Below are 21,105 nucleotides of genomic sequence, written 5' to 3'. Positions count from 1 at the left end.
ACACTCTATAACTGTATTAGAAGTGGACCTTTATGTCAAACTTAAATGTATGTTTTATATAAATTACATGACGAACTATTAAAGCAAGAGGAATTAAGTTTTAAAGCAGGACAGAACAAGCACACAGAACGTGAAGTTTAAGTTATAAATGTTCAAAATGATGATTGTCAAGTATTAGCAGAACATGAAAATGCTATGATCATGTTTGTTTGCTAATATTTTGCATCTAATGCAATGACATATCATATATTTCAACTGTGCCATAAAATCTATCATTTTAAATTCCACATCCCTTTCGACGTGGAACCTGTGATGCATCACAGAATCAAACAGCGGACACTTTTTCCATTTCAGCACTTATCTACTCTCCCTCATCACTGAGATGCATGCATGTGAAACAAACCAAGGCCCGGCTTCTTTGAGACTTCTGCGAAATCTGTGTGATTTGATAAGATTCACTTTACCTATGAGATATGTTACTTGTTATTATTTGTGAACATGAAATTTTCAAAGTGAGCTACAGTCACATGCTTTTCTTCTGAAGACAATATTAAAATCATGTTCTGTCTTGTTTTTAATTTACTAAGATTCTAAGATTGTCTATCAGAATTCTCTGGAACTGCAAGTCCCAGAATACACCACTGATCTTTGTAGAATGACTGGATTTATATTCATTATATAGATCAGTGGTGTACACACACTGCTGTTCAAAAGTTCAGTCATGGTCAGTAAGATTTTTTTTTTATGTTTTTTGAAGCGTTTTATGCCCACTCGGGCTGCATTTATTTGAACAAATTACATTTTAAATTTAAATTAAATTTTAATATTATTTAACTAAAATAAAATCATATTGTGAAATATTATTAAAATTTGAAGTAACTGTTTTTTTAGATTTTATTATGTTTTAAAGTACCATTTATTCTTGCGATGACAGCCATTACTCAAGTATTCAGCATCAAAATGATCCTTTGAAAAATAATTCAAATGCTGATACCAGTTCTTCTTATAATTATTGTTGTCAACAGTTATGCTGCTTAAAGGGGTGGTATAATGCACAAGATGTAAAATAAGTCTTTGATGTCCCTAGAGTGTGTATGTGAAGTTTTAGCTCAAAATACCCTACAGATATTTTTATATAGCATGTTAAAGTTGTCACTTTTTGAGGGTGAGCAAAAACGCATCGTTTAGTGTCTGTTCCTTTAAATGCAAATGAGCTGCTGCTCCCGGCACAGGGGGCGGAGCTTCAACAGCTTGCACTCACACAGACGTGCACTGAAAATGTACATTTTTTTTAGCCTTTTATGTTCAAACTGGATTCAGACAATGATGGAGAGACTCAAGAAGAAGTGACAACATGTAGAATGCAACAGGACGTTTCTGAATGGTTAGTTGATGAATTTATGTAGTTTATGTGTAGTAGAGCCCGACCGATATATCGGCAGGCCGATATTATCGGCCGATATTAGGCATTTTCAAAACTATCGGTATCGGCATTTATAACGGCCGATAAATGAATATTTTTAAAAAATAAAATAAAAACGGACGAAACACCCTTCAACCATGTTATGAGTGTTGGCGTTGTATAGTTTGTCCACCAGAGGGCACTCTACACCGTCCCTGTTGGCAACACTCAACGCGCCACACATTCTGCAACCTGCTGATCCAGCCAGAGTCGGGCAGAGAGAACCGCGAGTGAGATCAGCGGTGAAGTGTGTTCATGGTGAGTTGGTCACGACTCACGAAACATACATTGCTTGAATAACAATTAAAAGAACATCCCTATCAGTTCTCTTAACTCAAATAAGGATGACAAAATTCGTGACTCATGTCCAGTTTTGCTGCGGTTAAATAAGCCGAGAGTGAAGCGGAACAACGCGACGTAGGCTATATTCACATAAAATGTTAACACTGCAGTTCACAAAAGTTCATAATGTGCATGTGCTTTAATGCTTTGTCGGTTAAACATTTAATTTTAAATGCTGATGCGCTGTTCTAACGTGTGCGTTTCTCAGCGCGTACATGTGAAGCTCACATGCACAAAGCCTTTCTACCAGCGCCTGGATACTGGACTAAGTTATCTTTCGAGTATTATTGTGCTAATACTGTTAAATACACACAAGATTTACATAAACAAAGTCGGTTGTCTAAAGTGAAGGCACAATTGAGAGAAAATCTGCTTGTCAAATGCGTGTACATTAGACGTGTCGTGCTCAGCTCTTAAAGAGACAGTAGCAATTGCAAACACATTGCCGCTTGTCCTTAAAGGGATAGTTCACCCAATAATAAAAATGATCTCATTATTTACAGGCACTCTAATGTTGTTCCAACTGTATTAATTTCCTTCTAATATTTTTCTAATATTAATAGTTTGAAGAATGTGGGTAACCAAACAGTAGCTGGTCCCCATTGACTTCCAAAGGAGAAAAATATACTATGGAAGTCACTGGGGTACATCAACTGTTTGGTTACCCACATTCATCCAAATAACTTATTTTAAACAGAAGAAAAAAACAACTTGAGAGAGTAAATTATGACAATTTGAATTTGTTGTCAATTTGAATGTGAAATTGTTGTTTTTGTTCAAAGGACTAAACGTTTAGTCTTAAAAAAAAATCTTAAGTTTGTATTTTTATACATTTTATTTATCAGAACTTTAATATATTTTGATGTTCTTCTGTTCTGTTGTGACAATAAAAGAAACAAGTTTCTTTTTAAAATGCATTATCATATTATTTTAGTTAAAACTCATAAATAACTACAAATAACTAATGTTAGGGAAATTTGTTAATGTTTTGTTGCGCGTTTCTGAAAAAAAATAAAAAATATCGTCCGATATATCGGAATATCGGATTTTAAAACCAACAAATATTTGTACCGGTATCGGCCTTCAAAATCCTTTATCGGTCGGGCTCTAGTACCCATCAAAAGTTTGTACACACCAATTGTAAAGTGTGTCCAAACTTACTGTACTATAATACACACAAATAATATTGCTACTGTATTATAATATACACATAAATAATATCGGCCGATATATCGGTATCTGGCTTTTTTTTATCGGTATCGGCATCGGCGCCCAAAAATCCATATCGGTTGGGCTCTAATGTGTAGTTATCTTCTAGTCATTGATAAGCATATTCTGTCTTGATAATCTATAAATCGTGTTCCGGGGGCGGGGTTTATGTAAATTTTACTGTTGGTGATGTCACTAACCCGGGAGGAATGTCATGTAGTCCCTACCAGCCGTTTGTTGTAGTCCTTAAAAAGCAATTTCTTTAAAAGCAAATATCTCCCTTTGAGCATTGTAACTTTGCAGATATTGTTTATGCTCAAACAGCAACATTACACACTAACTAAAGTTAGAAAAGTGAAATCATAATCAACCACCCCTTTAATATTTTTGTGGAAACTGTGAAACAGTTTATTTCAGGATTCCATGATGAATAGAAATGTCAAAGGAGAAGCATTTATCTGAAATAGTTTGTTTTTTTGTTTTTTTGTAATAATGTGAGTCATTACCGCCACAAAAGTAATAATTTCTTTAAAAAAACTCTTACTGACCACAAACAGCAGTGTAAACCAGACTATATAAACACTGTGTATGTGTATATACTGCTCCCATAGAAGTCATTATATTGTGCGTCAAGCTCTTTTTCCATGACCTTCTTCCCCACACATACAAAATAAAAAGTAATTATGTTTAAAACCCTCTCAGCGCTGCTCACCTGCTGATCATAATTGTAAAAGCTGTGGTCACAAACAATATAAAACAAAACACGCTTGCACACACGCACATGCTTTTTTTTTGGTTTTCTTATTGACTTTTGTGCACATGCTGCTTTCTGGCACACAATAGCTCAACCTTTTCTTATTTGCTGTTCCACTTTAATACATCAGTGGTTTTTGGCTTGCCATCGGAAGGCCTGAAACCACAAAAAAATCACCCTGATAATCATCTACTTTTTACTTACTATGCCCTAGAGGAGATACATGCTTTTCCTTAAATAATTCTGTTGCAATTTACTTGTGTAAAAACTGATGCCTGTGGCTATGTAAACTAAATGAATTAAAACCCCAGCTCGTAGGAAACATTATGCTTACTTACCTATATAGAGAGAGGAGTCTTTCTTTCGGACATGATCATCTATGTAGGACACACCCAGGGGCTGAACAGGTGTTGCACCGATACCCAGCAGCACCTGGGCTCCAATCAGAAGCAGGTACATCATGTTGGTGTTGGCTCTATTCCCACATGTTTCATCGGTTTTTGAGGTGTTGGTGCACACGTCTCGTCCCAATTCCTTGCTCCATGTGTCTGTGATCAAGTATTGACTTGTGAGGAATTCAGGTAATGCGGAGAGCAGCGCTCCCAAAGCCATGACAATGCCCCCGCAGCCAATTAACCGAGGACGGTGGGCTTTAGCACCAAAATAACTAACAAAGAGAATGAGGGCCAAGTTGCCGATCTCAAAGCTGCTGGCAATGACGCCCACATCAGCGCTCTGAAGATTGAAGCGCCGCTCCAGTGTGGTCAGCACGCTCACCTGAGAAAAAAACAAAGCAGAAGAATTATTGTAATGTTAATCTGAAAATATTGGAGTTTTAGGTAAATTTACAGTACTGTGCAAAAGTCTTAGGCATGTTAATATCCCCACCCCAAAAATGTCCCCAAAAATGGTTTTAAGTCAGTTATTCATATCTTTTGCTGTAGTGTGTCAGTAGGAACTATCAGTTTATATTTCCAAACAGTCTTTTTGCCATTAATTGTAATAATCCAGTGAGATTTCTGTATGCACAAGGAGTCTGACAACAGCCGGTATGATCTGATCTCACCATCATCGAGTCCGTCTGTGATTACATGAAGAAACAGAAAAAGCTGAGACAGACTAAATCCAGAAGAACTGCGGGAATGTCTCCAAGATGCTTGAAGAAACCTTCCTGCAAAGCTACCTGAGAAACTATGCGCAAGTGTACCTGGACAAAAGCCGTTTTAAACGCAAAGGGTCGTTACACCAAATATTGATTTGGATTTGTTGATTGAAGTTAAATCATAAATAAATTCAATTTATGATTTTATTTTTGAAAGCATTCTCACTTTACAGCATTTTAACACAAGTGCCAGTACTTTTCACAGTACTGTAGCTTTGCAGGAAGGTTTCTTCAAGCATGAGAGCTGTCTCAGTTTTCAGACTCGATGATGGTGAGATCAGATCATACCGGCTGTGTCAGATTCCTTGTGCATACAGAAATCTCGCTGGATTATTACAATTAATGGCAAAAAGAATGTTTGGAAATGTAAACTGATATTTCCTACTGACACACTACAGCAAAAGATATAAATAACTGACTTAAAACCATTTTTGGGGACATTTTTGGGGTGGGGATATTAACATGCCTAAGACTTTTGCACAGTACTGTATATATATATATATATATATATATATATATATATATATATATATATATATATATATATGCATTTTTTTTAAAGAAGTCTTTTATGCTCACCAAGGCTGCATTTATTTGATCATAAATTCAGTAAAAACAGTAATACTGTGAAATATTTGTACAATTTCAAATAACCGTTTTCTGTTCTAATATATTTTACAATGTAATATATTACTGTGATGCAAAGCTGAATTTTCAGCATCATTACTCCAGTCTTCAATGTCACATGATCCTTCAGAAATTATTCTAATAGGATGATTTGCTGCTCATTTAGATTTTTTTCAGGATCCTTTGATGAAGAGAAGAAAAAAAAAAAGAAAAAAAAAGATATATATATATATATATATATATATATACGCCGTGTGCCTGAGGCTGGTATTGTACTGAAGTCAAATTCCACCTTAAACAACATAACAACAAATCTAATTTAAACTGAGAGTCATCTTGGAGAGGTAACACGTGGCGGTAAAGATCAGTGAAGAAACTGTCTTTATATTTGCTAATATTTACACAAGATAACACAAAATGAGATACAGTTACGTTGCATGCTACATGGAAATGACAAGTCAGATTAAAGTAATAAAATCAAACCAAACACAGCTATTCCAACAAGGGTGGAATAAAAGGATATTAAACCCATGTCAAAGAAGAGAACTAACGACACAGTAAAACAATTGTTTTGACCAATTCTTTCAATCATCGACATGCTACTTGTCACACATTAATTATCAAGGCCTATGACAGAAATAGCTGGTGGAAGGGAAATAATGCCACCAGGCAGCCTTGAAGAGGAACCACAGGACTTTAATGAAGCAGCTTTGAGCTGGGGCAACAAATATGCCATGGCTGTGAAAAGAGCATGTTACTGAGGCCACGCTCTTTACTATAATCCTATTCCTCTAGAGCGAGCCAACTCCAGGCCTCTCTCAGATGCTGCACATACTGGTCTTTGCAAATCTCCCCTTGCTGCACGACAGATTCCTTTGACTGGAGAGATCATTTCAATTTGATGGATAAGACAATATTCACTATGTTGTCCATGGAAACAACAATGCTTTCTCCTTTCTCCTACTGTATATCAACGGATGTTAGATAGCTAAATGTTGCCATTTTTGTTGTCATTAGCTAAAGCCTTAAGACAATTTACAGCTAAAATATTTTTTTTTACGGTTCATTTATTCCTTTTTCATAAATGTATTTATTTGGTAACTAGCCATGTAAAAAGATGAAGAATGTACATTCAATTAACACATTTGTCCAATTAAGATAGCATCCACTGTAAATGTGCTTGATGGTTGTCTTTACCAGTCTATCCAGTGTTATTTATAGACCTCTTTGTGAATAATTGAACTTCTGATTAACACAGTTCAACGAATGGATTGAACTGTGTAAAGCACAATTTCTGTTACCAAATTATCTGTATAGCATAAAACTGTAACATTCTGTCCAGAGGAAGATATTCCTTAACAGTTAAAATGCCTGATGTGAATAACGAGTTTAATGTGAGCCTTATACATAGAGCAGTGATGTTGCTGTCATAACTCTCTGCTAATTCGATTTGCTCTAACTCAGTTTCCTGTAGTTAGCCTGGTGCAATTTAATTGGAAACCTTGGACAGTCTAACAGACCACTCTGTTTTGTGTACAACTGATGTTCGTGACACATTTGCAGTCCACTACAAGCCTGACTTAAAAGTTGTCTTGTGTTTCAGTTAGTAATATGAAACATGCAAAATACATCACACTCACTGTTAAACAGCTGGTATACAGTATGACTTAGCCTAGATAAACTGCAAGAAACAAAATACTGTTCATATACTGTGGACACATTTTGAATATCATTACTTGGCCATAGTCCATAATCATGCTTTACATTTTGAATATCTTTCTAACAAAAAGGGTTAGAGGAGACCACTATATAAGCTCTGTCTTAATATACTGTGTGTGTCATAATAAAATATGAACGAAACTGTAGCGCCCAGAAGCTGCTTCTAGAGTGAACAGCCTATTGAACCGAGTTCTCTTACATGTGGACAAATTCACACAAAATTATGTCTTAATGCCTGTATAGACAAGTATCCTTGTGAAACATAGTAGGTTTTGTCATAAGTGAACGTAAACAGTTGAAAGGAAAACACATGTGCAACAGTATGTTGGATATGCGCAGCTCTTAAAGTGACAGCAGCCAAATAAACCTTCTGTTACCTTTGTCCTCAATGTTAATCTTAACAACAAAAGACAAAGAGAAAATCACTCACTGCTCTTGACTGGTTGAGCCCCGCTGGAGCAACTCCAGCGGTAAATATTCACCGTGCTGCTATTAAATTAAAGATAAAAATGATATGAATAATGAAAGTAACAGCAGCTCCTATCAAACATTTCCTACAATGCATAATTAGGCATGAAAATAACTGAAGGTAATATCTATTTGCTAAGCCAAATCATTCTTTTGGTTTCTCAGACCACTTAAAAATGCATTGAAACTACAAGTATCGATACTAAATGCTAATACTAAAAATGAAAGTATCGGTATTGGACTCATTCTGGAAAAAGTGGTATTGTGGCCCCCTCATTTTAACATTGGATTTTTAATATTCAAAAACATTAAATTGTTTAAATTGTTACTGCCTTCCTTTAGTTATTATTTTGGAATAAATGTAAAAATGCTTAAAAGGCACACTATGCAGTTTCCGTTTTTCTCAAACAGCGCCACCTTGAGTCGCTGTGGAGTACTTGTATTTAACGTTACTGTCGTAAATACCACTCACGCAGAGCCGTCTCTGCACTCTTCCGACCGCGCTCTCTTCGTTTTCTTCGTCGACTCTGCCATGATTCACGTCTGAAATGTGTGCTAGTGTCTTCCACAGAGGCTGGTTCATATGTTGTTGATGTATGTGACGTCGTGCAGTAAAGCAAGTCGTGATTCTCGCAAGACTTGTCGGGGCGCCACCTCACAAACTTGCATTGCTGGTTTTGCCAGCGGCATCCCCCCCACTGCTTTGCTATCGGGATGATTCGCCCTACAAGGAGTTTGTTTACCATCGAAATGATTTCGAAGCTGTTATATTAAGGTGCAAATCTTGCATAGTGTGCCTTTAAAACATTAACTTGATGAGATTCATACTTGGGTTTCATAAATAGAACAATACAAAAAAAAAAAATATTTGGTTTCTTTTTTGATATAATGTAATTTAAAGTAATGTTTATTTAACCAGGAAAATGTGACAAAATTAAGTTAAACTGGGATATAGTGCATTGTCCATTAGAGATGCGCGGATGGGCTATTATTTCATCCGCAACCGCATCACAAAACTCATCATCCGTCCGCCATCCATCCGCACCAACGTTTTTGATCAATTTTCAAAACCGCACCGACCGCCATCCGCTGATTGGTGTATACATATATTTTTCATTTGATGGTTCAACCGCCCGCCACCCGCCCGGATTTAATTAAAATATTCTTTTTCGTCACGTCATCCGCCCAATCCGCGGAGTCCGCGGCTGTAACCGCCAACCGCGCATCTCTATTGTCCATGCACTCAGTTAAATCTTTACCAATAAGGGAAACGAAATGGATTTCTTTTTATGTAAAACAGAAGTTTTTTTTTTTCCATTCTCGTGTAATAAAATATGTGTGTGTGCTTTTGTACTATTCACACTGGCTCTGGTCAGTTGCCAGACCCAAAGATATGTGCCAGGCTGCCAGCCTACAGGTTCTGGAAGCATAGCAAACGGACAGGACAGGCCACATCCCCCACCTGCCTCCACTTTCTGCTTGCCTCAGAGTCTGTGCAAAACCTGCTGAAACCTGTTGATTAAATAGCTGGGTCTCACTGCATACATACATCAGTGCCAGTTCCACTGCAATAGGGCACATAGGCTGCTAACTTTAATGCCAAGACACATTCAACAAGTCAGCAGCATCAGCTAATGCCAAATCTCTGTTGACTCCATCCTGACATGCTCACACCCATTGCCCTCTAATCCTTCAGCATGAAACCCCATCATTATAGCAAGGCGATGAATTATTGAACAATGAGACAAAAATGTCTATCATGTTATTGTTGAGTCAAGTCAAGCTTACATAATAAGCAATGACAAATTGTGCAGAACAACCAGTCTGCATCATTCAAGCGTGAAATGTTTTCAAGAACATGTGCGGCTACCAGGCATCCTTCAGCAATCTGTGTTTGATTTTGAAGACGCAGCATTGCCTTATCAGTATGACAGGATACAGAACAACAGAAGTACGTTCCATGAATTGAGGTTTCTGAGAAGAGATGGTGGACCAATAGAAAACAGTAACTTTTGATAAATTAATTATTCTGTATGGCATAAACCACAGTTGTTGATTTTATATACAGTGGGAATGTTCTTTAGAACAAATTAAAGCAGAAGACTCTACCAGTAAGAAAATCAAAACAGTTATAATATTGGTATTATTACAAAGCATGTCTGATTATTGAATACAATAATTTCAAAGAATGAGAGATAGCTGGCTGGTATGACTGCTCAAAGCATCCATCCCAACAGTTCAAAAGAAAACGTGATGGGAATATAAACGAGGGATGTCATTTACAGGTTCAGCCCATTGTTTGCTGTCATGCGGAGATTGATTTTGAGTCCTACACTGTCAACATAAACACATTCTTTTTCATCATTAAAACATTTCACCCATACAGAAATGAACTGCACTTTTGAAAAACATATTTAAGTGCACTCTCATGAGATGAAATGTCTGCTCATACTAGGATCCTACAAAAGCTGATTAATTTAACTTGGAGTGAGTAGCCCCATGAAGGCCGCCATGTTGAGATCACGTGACCTGCTGAATATCACCAAAGACTATAATAACACAAGACGCATCAGCGTAACTCGTATTGTTTTGAATGGGGAAACGTGCAACGCTCAATATGGCGGAAGCTCCGGTTCCTATAGAAACAGTCAGACGAGCGCTTCCACTGCGCATCCGCATTAGCTTGATCCAGCTGATGTCGTTTTCTGTCATGATTCGAGCGTTTAGAAACAATTTATGAAACAGTTGTTGTCAGATTTCATTGGTGATTACAGATTTCAAATATTACATTTAATCATAAGCTTGGAGAACAGTTTTGGAGAATTTGATGTTTCCCCATTCAAAGAGATAAGGAGCCGAGAGGCGTTTTAAAGATGGCCGCCGAGTGAAATGACTTGTCTTAAAGGGACTTTGATATCACTCATCTCGGTAACGCAGAGAAAAGAAAAAGAAAAAACACTTACACAGAAGTACATTTTTTATCTTTCAAATCTTCATGGGGAACTTTTTTACCCTCATGTGAAACTCTCGAACCTGCAGATTTCTTGCAAAAATCTTCCAGACAATGGTAAATGTTGGGGCAGATGAATGCGAGCTTGCAGTGGTGGGTTTTAAAGCAACACTAAGGAACATTTTTTACCTTAAAATAATGTTTCCCAAATCGTATCAGTGGTTCATCAAGTCATCAAGTCTGGATTCGCTTTGCAGCCCTATATCTTCTATAACCACACTATGCAAGTTTGCCAAACCGGGTCGCGTTTCAGTAGTTCAAATGAGACATAAGAAAACTACAAATTTGACTTGCTTTACGTCAAGCGTTACAATACTCATTATTAAGTTTTTCTTCGTTTCTGATGTCACAATACATCATACTTTCATGAAATCATGCAACATACTCTACCTTGTCTGTGGACATCGTTCATTCCAAAGCCGGTGCTAGATAAACAGCGAGCGTGCGTGCGACAGTAGTTATTTACGACAGCGGTAATGGACAATTCCACTTCCAACCTGTAGGGCGACCGAAGAGGAAAAGTTCCTTATTGTTGCTTTAACATACTAAATGGTTTGGGAAATCCTAAATACCAGAGAGAAGTCTGACGTTTTCACCGGAAAATCCAGTTATGATTAAACATTATGAGGTGAGAAATTTTAAAAAAATGAAACATGCACAGATAATTGTTCACAATAAAATATATAATATGCATTTAGAAAATAAACAGGGTGAATTTTCATTTCATGCTGACTTTAATAGTTCTCTTAATTCCTAACAGAAGAATATTAACTATGGACAGACTACATGTAATTTACAATGCACCATTTAGTTTTACATCACTCTTAAACTGACCTTTTGCGGCTGCTGCATTTAAAGCTGTCTAAGATCACGTACTTGCTGAAACAGCTAATCTTACAGGCGCAAGTATGGTGGCCATGTCATACAGACATCTACATGTTTCTGCTCAGAACTCTATCAAGTACAGGCAAACTGAACAAGAACAAATTAAATGAGTTGAGGTTAGAAGAACAAGATATATTTGTTTGGATATGTCACGTGGCATCCCTGCCAATGGACATTTGCAAACTCTGTCCCAGTATTTTGCATCACAGTCAGAGTAGCTACTTAACTATATGCATATTGGAAGCTATGCAAAGATTATCACAAGTTGCGAGAGCTTTCAGGAGATTAAATAAAAGACACAGGACTGGCTCTCTTAGCACATGGGGAAAGTCCAGACTGCCAAAGTCAATCTCAGGGCTGGGGCTAAACTTAGGAAACTGACACAATGTCCAGGAATGAGTCACTGAGTCATTCTGTGAAGGAGGGTGGAGACTCCATCTCAAAATGGACAAGAATTACAGTTGCTTCTGAAATAATCTAAATGAATCAGTCCAATATTACATGGAAAATTTCAAATGGTACAACATGACCTGGCTGCATGCTGATAAACTATTATATTTTTAACCTTGAACAAATAAAAATGGGTTTAAACAAAACATTTTCATTGATCTCTTGCATTCTGTAAAAATAACCTAGACGTTAAACAATCACTCTAAATATACAAACTTGTACTGTTTCACACAAATGTTTGCTTTAGTAAGACATATTTGGAAATATTTTGAAGCAATTTGATGGCTGATTTGTCTATGGAAAAACCCCAGGGAGGATAAGTTTAGTTTAATGCCCTATTTATCTGTCAAAATAAATCTGGGCAATCTCTACATTTTCCAGTCCCACAAAGTTTTTTCTTTTTCTTTTTTAAATTGCAGAGTGTTGATTTGGTTTCCAAACATCACAATTTCCATAAGCTGGGAACAAATCCAGTCCACAACAAGTGCACCCCTTTGAGACTGTTCCCATGATGTATTGTGGCTTTCTGGCACAGAGCAAATGATTGTTTCCTTTCCAAATATGGTCTGAGCTTGCACAGACATCAGAGACGTCCCATGGGCATGGAGGACATGGCTGGACAAATCTCGTCCTTATCAAAGAAGCTATATAGTGAGGTATCCAACTCATGACACCAAGCAATGTGAGAATTTTATTTTAGACATCAGACAAGAAGCAGAGACAACCACAAATGAGCTTTGTTGTGTTTAACATTTATAATCAGAGTTGTCAAAAGCAATCAAATCTTGAATAATCGCCAAAATATTGACATTATCTTGCTGCATAGTAACACTTGTTTAGTTAGGGATATATTTGAGACGCCATTTAATAAAATACATAATGACAAGATAAAGACTTTGACATTATCGGGTTCCAATAAGCTAAATATTAAAAAGGTTATAATCAAAAATATCTCTGATATCTAAACAGATAGTTACCAGCATCCATCATTATTTTTGCTTCATAGTAACACTGGTTTTGTCAGGGACTGTATATCTGAGTTATAGTAAGCCACCTAATAAAATAACGTTTTAATAAAAGTTTCCTTTTTTTATGCAGTAATGTTTTTATAAAAGCAATAATCTGCTGTGCTGTATTATGAATAGTCTATATACATAAAAAAATAAAAAAAACTTTCTTTTTTTTTTTGACAATCGAAACGCATTTTTTACTCCATCACATTCACAGGAGCGGGTCTCTCTAGTTTAGTGAGATAGCTGGTGCAATGAATGTAAAACCAGGAGTGGATCTAGAGCAACACTTTACAGTCGCTAGTGAAAGTGTCTGTCTCTCCGTTCCACTCATGTAGCCAACGCTACAGTACAGTACAGAACTTCACACACAAAGCTTGATGCTAATGCTCCTTTGGGAACTATTTTCGTTGGTAGGAAGGAAATATCTAAACTATCAGTTGTCTGAAACAAGTTATTCTAGATTAATTTTCATAGAACTGTCACACGCGCAATCATAAGCGAAGAAGGCACCTGCCGCAGAATTACAGCAGTTCACCTTCCAACTGTACTTTTTGCTCGTGTGATATTGATTAATGGTGTTTTATATCGATGATGGAGATTAAAATGATCCACATATATAGGCCTAAGGTTTTCTGTCATACTAGCCCACAGCTTGCCAGGCATCTTATTTCTCACAGCCTGACAGCTAATCTTATGACTGCTAAGGCAGCTATGCTTTAGGCTACTATAACACTACTGTATGTGTTCACTTCATTAGGCTATGATAAATCCGTCACGCTTCATGCACTAAACTGCACTCAAGAAGACTGAAGAAGATACGGATTAACGACGAGTCAAACTTTGAGTCAAACAAGTTTTGTAAGTTCAATAAGAACAAACAGTCATTTCCAGAGCCTAAAGTGAATAACTTAACCAAAGCCAAATGAAACGCATCGATTTACTTACCAAGTATGCCCCCACTGTGCCCTGTGCCAACATCAGAGCACATTCCGCCACTAAAAATATCTTAATATTTGAGAAACACGAGGGTTTCTTATCATCCTGCTGAGGGTCCTCGGAGCTCCTCTGCTTTTTCACCAGCATCCTGAACAGTCCGACCGCCAAGAAACGCAGCTATAAACTATTGTAAACGGAGAATAAACGCTAAGTCAAGCGTGTATTGATATATCTGCAATGTACTATAACTGCTGTTGTTTACAGTCAGACTCAGTGCCGTGTGACAGACTTTTCATTGAAACTCCGCCGATGAATGAAGACGAACTAAACTCTCCTCCTATGCGCTGTATCGCGGAAACGGAGGATAAAAGGTAGCTGGTTTTTACTCCAAACATGTTTCTTTCCCTCTGAGACTGTCCGAGCTCCCGTCGCGTAGTGTTTGCTCGTATTCCGTCACCATCGCTCGAGTCCGCATGCTTGATTCTCCGCCTCGGTCATTATGACTGTGAGCGTTTCTCACATACCGGTCGGTCTTGTACAGTAAAGACACACGGTAGAGGCGCTGTGATGCAGGCATCAGCTGAATGCTTTACTGACTCGTATATTCAAAATAAAGGCACATTGAATGGCAAAAGCATGTGTTAAATCATTCATGTCAGTCATTTTCTGGGTGAATTCGGATCGTTACGCGCAACACAACATTGGTTTTTGGCGATCATAGCTTTTCTTAACTTATCTTAAATATGTAAACAAAACACTAACGATTTCTGTGATGTATTTTTGATGTGTTAATACAACATAAAATGATCAATAAATGTCAATAACTAGGATTTTATCACGTAACACGCGATTTCTGTTTGCCACCGTGAACTGTAAGCATTAGTGCAACATTTTGAAAATCCTGTGGAAACCCAAACACTTAGGCCTATGTTAAATACATACATACATGCATACAGTAGTAGCCTACAGTACATAATACAGTTCATACATAAAGTACAAACATGCCTACATAGGCCTACATACATCCAATGGCCATTTTCTTCAAGGAAAAGTTTTTGTTTTAAAAATGTTTGGTGCTTTACAAAAAAATGAATAAAAACAAACAAAAAAACAATAACAGCTTATGGGTATGAAATAACATGAATAAATAAAGACAGCTATTAATTTTTCATTTTTAAACCATGGGTTTCCAAACTGGTGTCTAAACATAGAAAAGTGTCGATACAAAAATTGGTAAAATTAATTAATGCTTTTGACTTCAAATAATTTGATTTAAATAAATAATAAAAAATGTTGGTTTTACATCACTCTTAAACTGACATTTTGCGGCTGCTGTATTTAAAGCTGTCTAAGATCACTTACTTGCTGAAACAGCTAATACAGGCGCAAGTATGGTGGTCATACATGTCATACAGCCATCTACATGTTTTTGCTTAGAACTCTATCAAGTACAGGCAAAAAAACTAATACATTTAACAGAACTATCAAGTAGAAACTAAGTCTTTTCCAAATAATATTTTTCGTGTGTTTATAATATAATTTTTATAGTCTAAACTGTCTAAATTTGACCTTTATACATGATGATAGCTGTCTTTAACTGGGGTCCCTGGCATGAGGATGATCATATTTGGGGATACGTAGACTAAAAGATTGAAAATCCTTCTTTTGAACTAAGTTCTCAGTGGAATCATAGTGATAGCCTATGTTGTAAGATTGTATAACCAGTTCACATACAGTATTGCCTAATGGGTTTGCAATCTTGTAACGTTTTATGCTGAATTATTATCAAACAGGATGTGAAGATGATTCATCATAAATATATTAAGCTATTTAATTTCAAGTCAACTTAACATGTTTAACAGCTTACTTCATGACTCAGCTAAAGTTTTGAGAGACAAGCTTTTTGTTTTTTCAGCTGTGGGGACAGTGCGAACACACTGTTCTGGTCAGAGTTTTGAGGAAGAAGAGTGTGAGATTCTGACGCATTCTAGGTACAGTGCTAGAGAAGAGGCTGATGCTTTTCACACTCACACACTGTTGTGTTTGGTTGCCATGGTAAACATACGGCAGCTGTTAAGTTATGAAGGCCTGTTTTCTTTGTTCAACTTTTATGATTATTTAACATGCATGGATGTCTTGTTTAGGTATAAAGAGTCGAATAGTTAAATAATTTACCCCAAAATTTTAATTCTCTCATCAGTTACTCACCCTCATGTTGTTCCAAGCCTGTATGAGTTTCTTTCTTCTGTTGTAAAGAAGATATTTTGAAGAATGTTGGTAAGTTAACTAGACAGTTGATGGTAGCCATTGACTTCCATAGTATTGTTTCTTTCCTACTATGGAAGTCAATGGCTACCGTCAACTGTCGCTGTCATTCTTCATATGTGTAAACATACTTGGCACTAAAGCTCATTCTGATTCTGATTCTGATTAAACCATGTGGGTTCAACCCTAATAGGACAAAAAAAAGCATCAAAATACAGCTTTAAAAGAATATAATCCCCAAAAAACATGATTTTCCCCCAATTGCATAACATATGCAGATATACCATGCAATTCTTTCATGTACACATAGTGCATCATGGAAAGAACTCTAAATCATAGTTTAGGCAGAGACTAGATCCATTACTAGATGCAAAACATGCATTAAAGTGACTTGCTAGGGGGGAAAAAGCATCTTTACAGTATAAGCAACCCCTCTGACAACGTTCCATATGGCCCATGCATTTTTTCATGTGGATTTGAGAAACAATGTGCAAAAAGAAAAAAAAAAAAACTGCATTAATTTTTTGTTGGGAATTATCATAGAAATGATCAACAATTAGCCAAGGTTTTTATATGGGCCACTCATAAAAATGAATAGGAGAAACTGTAATGCTAAGGCAGAAGAAAATAGCTTACCGCCTTTTTCATAAAGTCACTGCCTGTTAGTCTTGAATGCTTATGCACATTAGCTGGATCAGCCTGAAAGGTGAGATTTAGCGTGTTTTCAGCTAAAAAGACACAAGTGAAACCAAGGCTCATTGGAAAAACATGTTTTGCAAAACGACATTACGTTGCTTGCGTTGTCGTGAAATGAGTGCAAATGTGAGATAAAAAAGCAAATGTGAGATAAAAATGCATTTGCTTGAGCAACCATGCCATTTAATTTTGCTTTTAATTTGAGTTTGTTAATCGTGACTTATGTTTTACGGGATTCGTACCCGAGTGCTCCTATTGAGAAAGTTTACTAAAAAATACCTATACATTTAGAGCTGGTTATGTGATGTAAACGTCAACATACACATTAGTTAACCTACAAATTACCACTACATCTCACTAAATGCACAATATACTAATCAGACCAGCTCTGAGTCTGTGATTTGAAACTGATGTCTCCTAAGGAATTAAAGGTGTGTCTATGTAATTACATTGCATAAAAAATAGCTTCTGCACTGTATCAAAAGACCCTATTATTTGGCAAGGCAAATATGCATCTATTACTGCATGCATAAAATGATGACCGCCAAGTGACCAAAATAACAGATACACACACTCCCTGCTCTCCTGAAGTTATTTCCACTCCGCATTCCATGGAAACTCCCTTTATACAAACAAAGAGATACAAAATACTTGACATGTTTCCGTTCTCATGGAACTGATTATATTATGTCTGCACATATTAATATATACATATTTTTACAGATGCAGTTTCCTTTTCAGAGATAACCAATTCAATATTATTGAACAGCATTTTTTTTTTAAAATGATTAGTAAATTATTTAACAGCAAAATTCCAATAGGTTTTATATCAATAGGTCCTACTTTACAGGTTGGCAGTTGAGAGATCAGAAGAAATCAGAAGAATGCAATGTGTTTCCAGATACATTAGTACATATCTAAGCACTTCATTGACAGCACACATTATGGGGAAGGCAGTCAGCGGGCTCTGTCAGCTCTAATGACTTCTCCATGCACAACGAAGGCTTGCTCATTACACTAATGTGCTTTTATGGTGCACAAACTGCATGATATTATGACAACACCAGTGGCCCTATATTTTATTGGTAAGCACAAATGAAAAACAGGCTCCCACAGCTAAAATCAATTTACATTTAATTAAATGGCCTGTCTTTTGCTTCATAATGAAAACTGGCACTGTAGTTTTCAAATAAATGCAGCAACAACACTGTTTTGGTACAAATGGGAACAAATTATAACAGGAACAAATTGATGGTTTGGCATCATTGTGCCTCATTTGAGTCTTACTCATGGGCTTGTGGGCGCAGACTGTATATATGGGACAAACACTGCCTGGTCTAGATTTCACAATATTTCAGTGATGTACTTGAAGCTATCAGGCAGGTGCAGAGGAATCTGACCTGTGGCGCAACATAATTACTCTAACCAGCAGGCTGGAGTTTCACCTGGAGACAGAACATATGTGATGTCTCCAGATGCCAGCATTTAGTAGATACCTGCAAGATCCCTATTCCATTGATCATGAACGCAAGCCACATTTTCACAAGTTATAATGAAAAATTTAGAACCAAATGAAACCATGTGTAGGTAAAAAACACATGCTATGGTGGCTTTGAAACAAATATTGTGTCTTGAAACTGGAACTGGATGAATATTTGAATGCTACCGATTCCGATCTATATTCCGATCTGAATTTTGACTTGGCCATTGGCCAGAGAAGAACTGAGCCTGGTGTTTAGGTTCCTTGCCACTATCACCTCTGGCTTGCTTATTTGGGGACACTTAATATTTAACAATATTACTGATCTGACTGTACTGATGCTGTTGTATTAGAAACTGAACTGAGCTGGACAATGGCATAATTTTTTGCAGAACTGCTTTATAGATGAAATTAACTAATTTAATAATTGATGATCTTTACAATGGAACTGAATCAACACTGAATATATGCATACTTCCCTACATACGTGGTAGGTGAAAAACAGTATGTGAAAAGAGTAGTATGTTACACGTTACATGCATTTACTATAGTAATAACTATAAATTAGGCATAATTACATGCAATTAACCCTAAACCAAACCCTAATCCTATAGTAAGTACATGTAGTTAAGTATTATTGCTCAGTACTTAGAATTACATCAGGGACACATTCAAATAAAGTGTAACCGCTTACTATCCCATGATGGAAAAGAGTTGGGAATGGCAGTTAAGCTACACAATTGTTTCTATAGGTCACGTGACAATGTCAACATGACGTATATAGTACGTCCAGACTTTAATGGTCACAAAGTAAACTCATCAAATGCACCTGAATTGTGCTATTGTGGACACAGGGAGAGAGAGAGAGAGAGAGACAGAGAGAGAGAGAGAGAGAGTGGTTAGATTGTATAGAAAGCCCTTATAATGGCCAGGTGTGCATGTGTTTTATGCAAAATACTAACTGCTGGAAGGCAGTTTCATTAATATATATATATATATATATATATAATATGAAATAATTATATATATATATATATATATATATATATATATATATATATATATATATATATATATATATATATATATAATATTAATATATATATATATTAAATAGCGAATTTGACGGAAACTGTGCACGAGAACGTTTTCTGTGCACATATATATATATATATATATATATATATATATGCAAAGAATTCACAATTATTAGAGAATGATCTCAAGTAGATCACGCTGATTAGCTTCTGCCTTTTGTACTTCAATATGCAGGCCATTCTAGAACCTCCTCATGCGTCTGAGTGTTGAAAGAAAAATCAACAGGTACACACACTACACACACACACACCCAAATTTCAAAAATACCATACAAAAAAATGACACAAGAAGTCTAATAACCTCAGGGTCCAGCCTTGTACTCCCAAAAAGACATGATAATACCTCTGCAAAAAAGCAACAGCACCCTTGGGAAACAATGATTATAAAGATATCACACTGGCATTTAAAGGCTTAGCAGATGTTGACTGAGAAAATGTCAGGCAACGTTCTTTTTTCAGTTTTACTGTCCTAGCTATTAATAGAGCATCAGTATCTGTTCTGTGTTCAACACTCACACACACACACACACACACACACACACACACACACACACACACACCCACACTGAGACCTCTGCCATCTAATTTTACCCCAGTATCAATAGACAGACCACGTGCTTTAAAACCTCAGTGGCACTACAGCAAAAGGGTTTCAAATATAGAGCCTTCCACATGTAAAGTGATGGTTTATGCTGTCTCATGCTCTCAGAAAGAAAGAATGACATTAAACATTCACAATCCAAAATGGCGTCGGTAGTTCTGTGGGTGTTATGTAGTATGTATTCAGGGGTTCAATAAACTGGAACAAACTGCTTTCCTGGAAGCTCCTACCATGCATACCAAATTGTTGACTCAGAGCAGGATCTGCACCTTTACTTCTGGGAAAAACAATAAAGCCACACACTGGTGCAAGCAAGCAACACAAGCTTAAAAGAGATGGGAAGGCCTCTGCCTATTGATTCCCTCAGTAAACCAGGAAAAGCAGAAAAGACAAAACTGAAAGGTGTTGAAGAAGTGACAAGGACTCTTCTACAGGTGCGGTTTTATGCTACGAAACGGGCCGGACAAGTTTAGCCATTGTCTAATAAAGCTATTTATTATGTGTGAACTCACCATCTGCAAGTGAGAGAGAGAAAAGCCGCAGCAACACAAATAGCACAAACATTAATATAAAGTGACACGAAGCAACAGACTGACATGTCATAGTGCCACATATACCCATAATCCTCCCAATCTCCTATTTCTATGAAATCTGCAACTGAAGTTATTGGACATGTGGCATTAGTTTCAAATCCCTCTTCTGGACTGTTCAAGTTATTAATTTTGTTACCAGTTGGGAGGAAGGAGCATTATTTCTGCAACAAACAAACACAACAAACCACCAGCAACTACAATATTTAAAATAGGGCTGTGAATCAGTGAAGAAAGAACTACAATCACATGAAATGTGAACGGCATAATCGAATTAAAAACTGTTAAGAAACATACATGTAATTTTATGATTTTATGTAAAAACTATATATTTCAAGT

At 36.6% G+C, this 21,105-nt stretch overlaps 1 protein-coding gene across 2 annotated transcripts in view; it reads right to left on the bottom strand.

The window, feature by feature from the left end:
* The window catches only part of slco3a1a (solute carrier organic anion transporter family member 3A1a), an 86,353-nt gene that overhangs the window by 49,133 nt on the left and 16,115 nt on the right, over positions 1 to 21,105 (bottom strand). Inside the window, exons 1-2 of one of the 2 annotated variants that reach the window (XM_079874802.1) lie at positions 14,047 to 14,636; positions 4,106 to 4,544 (exon numbers count right to left, since the gene is read on the bottom strand). In XM_079874802.1, the coding sequence (XP_079730928.1) occupies positions 4,106 to 4,544; positions 14,047 to 14,184 (577 nt within the window). In that variant the 5' untranslated portion in view covers positions 14,185 to 14,636. Of the gene's footprint in view, positions 1 to 4,105; positions 4,545 to 14,046; positions 14,637 to 21,105 lie in introns of those variants that run through there. The other variant, XM_079874803.1, reaches the window with a different exon arrangement.

Source organism: Squalius cephalus (genome assembly GCF_949319135.1).
Source record: "Squalius cephalus genome assembly, chromosome: 6".
NCBI lineage: Eukaryota > Metazoa > Chordata > Actinopteri > Cypriniformes > Leuciscidae > Squalius > Squalius cephalus.
Note: the sequence above shows the minus strand (reverse complement) of the source record. Positions and strands in the feature narration are given on the sequence as shown.